Source organism: Diabrotica undecimpunctata, chromosome 2 (genome assembly GCF_040954645.1).
Source record: "Diabrotica undecimpunctata isolate CICGRU chromosome 2, icDiaUnde3, whole genome shotgun sequence".
In the NCBI taxonomy this organism is placed as follows: Eukaryota; Metazoa; Arthropoda; class Insecta; order Coleoptera; family Chrysomelidae; genus Diabrotica; species Diabrotica undecimpunctata.
In genome coordinates this window covers 149,081,054-149,090,255 of record NC_092804.1, presented here as the reverse complement: position 1 = coordinate 149,090,255, position 9,202 = coordinate 149,081,054, and the positions used below count along the sequence as shown (strand labels likewise).

Below are 9,202 nucleotides of genomic sequence, written 5' to 3'. Positions count from 1 at the left end.
GTATTTGTGATTTCATTTTAGTATTTATGTTATTTATAATTTAGAAAAGTAACTTTGTATCTTTTTAATATTTAAATTCGTTTTAATTTGTAAATAAATTATGAGAAAATCTTGAAACATGAGTTTATTTTAAGGTAAGAAACTTTATTGTAATTAAGTTTTCCAACTTTTATAGACCTGACATATGAATTATATGCAGCACATACTTAAATTTCAAAGTTATGAGTGCATAGTCGACTATGGTTACCCAATGCTGTTCAATAGCAAATAACATCCATAGGGGATAGGCTCTGAAAGAAGGAGATTGTCGTAAAATAATAAAACTTATGATAATGTAAAAGATTTCTTTACTTTTTATCTACATACTAGTAATAAATAATTTATATACATTTTTACAATTTCATATATATCTTAATATCGTTTACGTCGCTATAACGCGAGTTTTATCCCTGCATTTTGAAAACCATTTTACGTAAAGTATCAGTTGTGTTCTGTTGAGCAGCTGAGTAATTTCACGTTTAAAATGTTGCTTTCTTCATAACAATAGCATAAATGTAACTTTAATCCCTTATTGGCTATCAGATGAAATGTCTCAACTTTCTTCATTTGCAATCATAGTATTTGGCAGTACTCTAACTTGAAGCTCAATTGGAATTTTCATAGCATAACTTGCAGCTTGCACAGCGTCGTGTATACTTGGGAAAACTCTAAGGGACTCCTTTTCTTTTGAAAGTAATCCACATTTGTGTAACAAGTTATAGATATCATCTGCAAATAAAAAGAAAATGAAAATTAAATTAACTGTTTATAAGAAATAAATAAGAATTTAAAAAATGATAGTTGTTAAGAGCCATTCAAGAGCTTAGAATATATGAAATATTTAAGTTTTTTATGGCAAGATTAAAAATTGAAACAAAAAATTACACCCTAAGTTTGGGGTAATCATATCGCTGGTTTTTAACAAAAGCTATTACATTTACAAAATATGTAGATGCTTTGTACAAAATTATATATGACCGATCAAGACTCATTTTAATTTCTTTTCGGAACCTCTCCTGATATCGATAATTTTTTGAGTCCTAGCGAAGTGCATGCTTCTCTTCGTGCTTTATAATATGTAAGGTTTTTTAGTTAAACTTTTTATTGTAAACAGTTATTTGGATTTACTTGCTTTCTTTTTGGATATTTTCATGATAAATTATGTATTTTCTTTTCAGATAGATTCATCTTGATGGATACTTCATCCTGCAAGTATTTTATTTCCGTTCAGTATATTCAGTTCAGTATATAGGTTCTGATCTTGAATGAATTGAAAATTATTTTCAAAACGTAATCTGGAGAAATTAGTCAAAGAAGTAATTGTAACCAGATCTTCGGAACATTTACCCTTTTACCTTCCTGAAACTAACATATTTAACTTAATATTAACAAACACACAGCTTATGGTTAGGCATCATTCTTCTTCTTTTTTCACCTTTTTATTCTTGTAGCGCCTATCCGTTCCGAATGTTGGCGACCAACATGGCAATTTGTATTTTGCAAACGGCTGCTCTGAAAAGATTTGTGGTTGTTGTGTTGAACCACGAATGTAGATTTTTCAGCCAGATAATTCTTTGCCTTCCTGGTCCTCGTTTTCCTTCTATTTTTCCTTGTGGAATTAATTTCAGCAATCCATATCTTTCGCTGTTCCTCATGATGTAACCAAGGTATCCGATTTTGCCTGTTATTATTATAGTTAACAACTCCTTTCGACAGTATTCATCCCTGTCAGACCCCACGTTTGATTTTGATATCATCGGATTCTCCTGTCTCTGTGTGCCAAGCAACAGTGTGCCAAGCTCAAAAAAGTACTAGCAGTTTATTCGTCTTACGAGGCGAATTTTCTTTTTAAATTAGAGTCATTGTGCTAGTATGCCAACTTTTTGGAATTTAGTTGCATGTAAAAATTATTTGTATTAGTATTCATAGTTGTTCAGTATGTTAATTAGTATGTTACTTATCCGTAACTGTCGAGCAGGCTGTTGCTTCCTACTTATCAGCATCCACTTTGTCTTCTTGAAGTTGAGGCTCAGGCCGTATTTCTCACTAACTGAATAAACTCTTTCCATTACCTGCTGTAATTCGTCTATGATGCTGGCAAGGATCACCGTGTCGTCGGCATATCTTATATTGTTCGTTAACTCGCCGTTTATTTTTATGCCCTCATTTGCATTTTCCATACTAACATACTAATTGACCATGTAGAATCTTATGTGTACCTTGGCACCAACGTAAATGCAAAATGGAAACAGGCCACAGAAATTAAGGCGAGAATAGAACGAGCTAGAGCAGCATTTAGCAATATGAAAAAGCTCCTCATAAGCAGGAATTTGTCTCTTCCCCTAAAACTACGTCTAGTTAAATGCTACATTTTTCCGATCTTACTGTATGGTATGGAGGCCTGGACGCTGACGGAGACGCTCACGAGAAAACTAGAAGCACTCGAAATGTGGGTGTACCGACGCATTCTTCGTATATCCTGGACCGAACATGTCACCAACATAAAGGTAATCCAAAGAATCGGAAAGGAGAAAGAAATCGTGAATACAATTAAACAAAGAAAGCTTGAATATCTAGGCCACATATTGAGACACGATAAGTACCGTCTACTGCAATTGATTGTCCAGGGAAAAATAGACAGTAAGCGAGGGCCAGGCAGGAGAAGACACTCGTGGCTCCAAAATCTGAGGAAGTGGTTCGGGCTCACATCGGTCGAACTATTCAAAAGCGCCGCAAACAAGATCAGAATTGCCATGTTAATAGCCAACGTTCGCAATGGACAGGGCACTTGAAGAAGAAGTTGTTCAGTGAGTATATTTCCGTAGATTCACCAAACAACTATACCACCAAACCACTCAACAGTTCGTTTGGCATTTTGTTCGAACGTAAAAACTTTCGGTTTTTGAAGGAAAGCTTCTAGAGTGGAGTTGTATTATTTTTTTTTCTTTACAGTAAAATGCCGAGGCGAGTGTCACAGAACTAGTGTGACAAGATGGAGTCGCCACGGGTAGCGTCATAGAATAGCGATTCTTGACATCGATTCACAACTCTCGATCAATTCGTTTCTAGTTTTCCTGTATTTAATGTAAGCAGGTTTAAATTTAAAACCGCATGAAGAATAACTACAACATCTTAAAATCTAATGAAAGATTGAAAAGCTAAGAGAAAGCTAGTATTTGTTTTTGTTTGTTTTATTAATTCCCCTATTTGGTTAATTGTTTTTTTTTTAATTACTGTACTTTGTGTGTAAGTAAAACAAACAATTTTCTTCGGTAATTTGACTGATCTGGTGTAGCGCCTTAGATACTGTTGACATAAGATTAGCTTCTAGTTTTTGTTCCGGTCACCTTCTTCAAGAGTTTTACTTGTTTTTATTTTGGATGTTTATCTATCCTGATATATATTTTTGGTTGATCAGAACTTTATTGTTTATTATTAATATATTATAGCACATCGATAGGCATCCCAATACACAACACACGATCGACTGAGAAATAAGCAATTAAATAAAAATAAAAAAAAAGATAATACCTACCAGAGCATGCCGCAATATAGAACGTAATATCAAGTTTTTTAAATTCGGCCATTTCATTTTTCAACATGCTGACACTACATGGGTCTAAACAGCTCACTGAAGAAAAGTCCAAGATTATGCATTTGAGATCTCTATTTATTTTACTTTCTAATTTTTTGACCTTTTCTTTGTACTCAGTTGGAGGTAGATCCTGAAATTAAAAATAATTAAAAATAATATACAACAATCATAAATATGAACAACAATTTAGACAGTACGAAATCAAGAGTAATGTATCTAATGTACTAAAAATTCGAAAACAAACAGTGTTGGATGAAAAAATATTTTTTAAATTTTTCGTCAGAGTATTGTCATCTCTGTTGTTTCTAGTAGTCGTCTCGTTTTAGATGTGACAAGTCTTGTCTCCGCCGTGTATGTTAATATATATCTAATTGCTGCTTTATAGGTTTTTGTGTCTTGTCTTAGGTGTTTGTTCTTCCAGAATGTGTCATTAAGAAATCCCGCCGCTTACTTATTTACTTCAGAAAAATGACTAGATTCATTCTAGAGGACAGATCTTCGAGAAAACATTAGAATTTAATATTGAAAATCATCACCTATTCGTCGACTTCAAGGCTGCATACGACAGTGTCACGAGAACAGTACTATACCAATCAATGCGTGAGTTTGGTCTACCAGAAAAACTTATCCGATTAGCGAGAATGACAATGTCTATCTTAAAAGGCAGCATTAGGATACAGAGAGAAAATTTTTGATCCTTTAAGATAAAGAATGGACTCAGAGAAGGGGATTTCCTGGCTTTCCTCCTATTTAACATTTCCTTGGAAAAGGCAGTCCGAGATACACGAATTAGAAACGGCGGTACTATTTAAAATAAATCGATACAAATCTTAGCATATGCTAATGACATTGACATAATAGGGAGTAACAAGCGAAATGTTGAACGATATTTCCTAGAATTAAGAACGGCGTCAACACAGGTCAGTTTACTCATCAACGAAGACAACCAAGTACATGTTGGTAACTAAGGATCTTATAGCAAATGATGAACGGGAAACAGTCTTTGGAAGTCATATCTTTAAACGTGTTGACAGCTTCACATACCTTGGCTCGCTAGTGACTACTACCAACAAAACAAGCGAAAAAATTAAAAGACTAATAAACCTTACAAATAGGGCATACTATCGATTCCAAAAACAATTGCACACAAGAAATATCCAAAGAAAAACTAAAATTATTATGTAAAAAACACTGCTGAGGCCGATCCTCACATATGGGGCAGATGACTCTAACTCTAGTTAACTCGTTAGATAACTCTAACGCAGAAAGATGAAAGACTTCTGAGAATATTTGAGCATAAGAGACTTCGCAAAATATTTGGAACTATAAACGATCAACGGCAGATGCGCAAAAGATATAATTTCCCCAAATGGCGGATAGGAAAAAGCCTCACCAGCATTAGCTAGCGAGTAGGTTGAAAATAAAATGCCACTCACGGACTAATAGATAGAGCAGATAATACTTTTAAGCTCTATAAAGTAAGTCATCCAGGAGAAAAAGCACTCCAATAAAAAAATTGGTGACCTTGTAAGTAGGGATTTGGAGTATCGGCGGGGATGACCATAATACCATAATGACCAGAAAAAACAAAAAATATTGTGAAAAACTTCTAAAACACCTCGGACTTTTAATCTACAAGGATTTAGTTAAAAAATGAATAAGGTTATAAATGAAATAAGTAGACATATTTTGAATACTACAATGCTTAACCAAACAAAGCGAAAAAGTCAGAAGACCTCAGCGAATATGATTATTTTTACAGAGTTTTCACAAGAGATTTCAACAAGAAGTAGCCATCTTTATCAGAAGAAACTAATAAAACTCATTATTTTTTGTATAGCTATCAACGAGAGGCTATCAAAAACGAACCTGCAAATAAAAGCAGACATACTAACAACCCTAGAATTATTTGTAAATATTGATAACGTACTGATTCATGATACATATTATGATGTCGTTGAAAAATTACACTCTATTGTACTATTGAAATATTGCACTATCTACTATAAACTACATAATCGTTAAAAAAGGCTAAACTGATTAAACAAGACGTTTGTGTATATAGAAAAGCCACTACAGGTGGCAGTGACCATCACTTATTCGGAACCAATATTACATTCATAGTAGGTGTGTCACAGGGAGTAGCGGACGAAAATGAAATAGAGAAATTACCAGAATAAAGATATAACTTGAGCAGTTTAGCATTTTGTATGGTAAAAATCAATTTAAAATAAATGTGTAAATATGACCCAAAATGTAGCACAATAACATTTGTTATTTTTGATGTAACTCCTTTTAACCTTACATTTTTAGTATAAGACACACAATATATACACCCGAATCAAAAGAAGAAGGGCCCTACACCGTGTTGAGCAGTCAATCATTTGTTACACGATACCAGTTTCGAGTGGGACCGTAGAGATTCTCACCTACAAGTGGCTCCTGATACAAGTGGACAAAACAAGTCTGTTGCGAGTAGCATGCGCCTACAGGAATGTATCTGCGGAGGCCTTGTGGACTAGTACAGGTTGCGTTCCTCTGCATGTGTTAGCAGTAGAAAGGAGATATCTCCATGAAAGAAGAAGGCATTTGACTGCAACCTTAAAAAAAAGAAGAAAAGGAAAGATCAATAGAAATATGACAGGAAGAGTGGAACACCATGGAAGAATTGCCCAGTGGAGTAAGATATTGATCCCGAATGGAATCAGTAACAGAATGTATAGAGAAAGAGGTATGCACTCTGTGACTGTAAGAGAGATGATTATGAAGATGACGGGAACAAATCAGCTATGGAATAGAGTACACAATAACATCCGAGCAGATATTAAGAAAAAAGTAAAAGAAGAAAAACAACAACCAGACAAACAACAGAAATAACATACAGATAAAAGAAGGAAGTGCTCCGAAAATGTCATCAGCCTTACAGCGGCCATCACACTTTCGGAGTACGGTACGTGCGACAGTCTGCGCACATGTAGAAGGATATACTTTTAGTTGATAGGCAGGATAACAGGAAGGCATCCGTTTGCAGGACCTTCTTCTAGGGGGAAATGGGCTCGGATGTACTTCTCTACCCTAAATTCAACACACGCTAGCCATTCTTAGTAAAAGGTTAACCTTTTAGAAAATTTCCACTCTCAGAAAAAAAGTATAAGATACACATACTTGCATAATTACGTTTTTACGACTTTCTAAATATGGCAGTCTGACAGATTATATCTTACTTATCTGTGTAATAATGTTTCACCTTACTAATTTTGGGTGTATATGAGAGAAATCATATTATATTATCATTATTTTTATATAGATAAATCATACTATTAAAAAAACAGTTTTCATTAAAAATTTCCAAAAAAAATATATTACCTTATTCATAATCTTCTCCAATTTTTCACGAGAAATGAGTTCCTTCTGAGGATTAAGGTTAATAAGTCTGTACAATTCGCTCTTGAATATACCCTTGGTAGCAAAGTTAATTCCTCCACAATAATGGAATATTTTTAATCCTTCTATTTCTTTTGCCTACAAAAAAGTATATAATTTTAAGATCAATATTGATAAAGTTAAAATCTAATGTGGATAAAATAAATATTTTTAATTTAAAAATGAAAAATAATGAAATTTTCAATTTCTACGGCAGTTATTAAGACGTAACTAATGCATTTATAATAACCGTTTGTATAAAACCGAAAAATAAAATAAATGTGGTGCAAGATAAACTTATTAGTAGAACTATTACTTACCCCTTTGTATCTATTCATATCCAAATAAAGATCAGTATGTGGTACAGATCCCAAAAGGCAGGTGTAAGGTTTGAAACTAGCAATAAAGATGGATAGAAGTGATAAGCTTATTCCAACTATCAATGCAATTTCCATACTTATAAATACAACTGAAATAAAAGTTGTTATCCAAACTAAGGCGTCAAACTTACTGAGTTTCCAGTAAGACACAAGTTGAGTTACTTGCACCAACATTCCTTTTAGCGAGACTACGATAATACCAGCCAAAACAGCCTGAAAAAGTAAAAGTATAATTATTTTATATATTTGACAAGTGTTTGTTTCATTTTGATTAAAAGTAGGCTGAAAAACAATTTTTTGCGAAGGGATTTGACAATTTGTAAAATTTACCAATTAATGTTTTCGTAAGTAGGTTTTCACCTCTAATTGTAAGTCATTGTGGTACGCTTACTAATATAAAAAAAAACTCTATATTTATCTCATATAAAAACGACTGAAAATCAATTTTTGGGAAAGGACTTTGTAAATTTGTAAAATTTACAACGTATGTTTACACTTACTATTAACTCCAATGTTTGATGGTATATATTTATTTTTTGACTTCAGCTTGTATACGTATCCTCCTCTACCTTTTCCCCTTTGTAAGGACGCAGTAGTGTCATATAATTTGCATGAAAATTCGCATTTCGCAATTTGCATTCGTTTCATGCCTTTATTTGTTTTAGTTATATGATCAAATATTTTGGTTTTTTTTTATTTGATAATTGTGGTGGGTTATGTTACTTATGTTACTTTTTATGTTAAGGTTTTCTAGTATTGAATTATTCGTGCGATGTGCTGTCCATGGTATACGCAATATGGTAAGGTACACCCAAATTTCAAATCTCATTATACCTACGCTTCGCATCGGCTTTTTTGATGGTCCATGTTTTTAAAGTGTGGATGGCGATAGGAAATATTCATGCTCGAACAAGTCGTAATTTTTTTTTTATTGTCTGTGTTCTAACATATTTTTGTGAGTTTAACTCTTAAAATCACTAATTACTGGCGTCGACTAGCGGATAATAACTAAACTCTGACAGTCAGTAATGTAGATTCCTTTGACACAATGTGTGACGTCAAAGTAGAAGGAGTTTACAATGCTTCTGAGATATAAAATTTATATCACAAAAGCATTATTATATATTTATCTTTTTATACGATGTTTGATTTACGTGATAGTCATTAATATATGGTTAAACCACTATCTTTTTAGCGAGTCCCTTGATCTTTCCTTTTCTATCGATATATTAACGGACTATTTGAGCATTAAAAAGGTTTAGGATTTATCATTTTCATTTTATAAATTGCATCTTCTGTAGTAAGTACGTGGTTCCTATTATGGTACTACAGTGCTATTTGATAGGATATAACACTAAAAATATTTTAAATAAACACTTACTTTAGGAAGAGATTCAAAAAATGGAGCAATCCAAAGAATAGTAACAATCAATAACATCGATGAAACAACTGATACTATTTGCGTTTTACCACCAACCACCTGCTGAATCATCGATCTGGATAATGAAGCACAAAGTGGCATACACGAGAAGAATGATCCCAGTGTATTACTAACACCCTAAAAAATTAAATATTATAATATACAGACATGTACGAGAAATATTAATAAGAGTATATTGTTCTGGGATTAAGTTATTTAACTAATCTTGCCTTCAGATTTATGAAATATTTCATAATAATCATTTTAAACTCTGTTTTCAACTTTATTTCACATTGTCTTCAATATTCTTGTTTTAAATTTCAATAGATTATTCTAGTAAAAGCA

General features: G+C 33.0%; 1 protein-coding gene across 2 annotated transcripts in view; it reads right to left on the bottom strand.

Annotated features, from left to right (window-relative positions):
- Positions 1-330: 330 nt before the first annotated feature.
- LOC140435033 (prestin-like) overlaps positions 331-9,202 on the bottom strand; it is an 80,979-nt gene continuing 72,107 nt past the window's right edge. For both annotated transcript variants that reach the window (XM_072523709.1, XM_072523708.1), the window contains 5 exons: positions 8,819-8,995; positions 7,378-7,650; positions 7,001-7,156; positions 3,575-3,764; positions 331-768 (listed from right to left, as the gene is read on the bottom strand). In XM_072523709.1, coding sequence (XP_072379810.1) covers positions 593-768; positions 3,575-3,764; positions 7,001-7,156; positions 7,378-7,650; positions 8,819-8,995 — 972 coding nt within the window. In that variant the 3' untranslated portion in view covers positions 331-592. The remainder of the gene's footprint in view (positions 769-3,574; positions 3,765-7,000; positions 7,157-7,377; positions 7,651-8,818; positions 8,996-9,202) is intronic.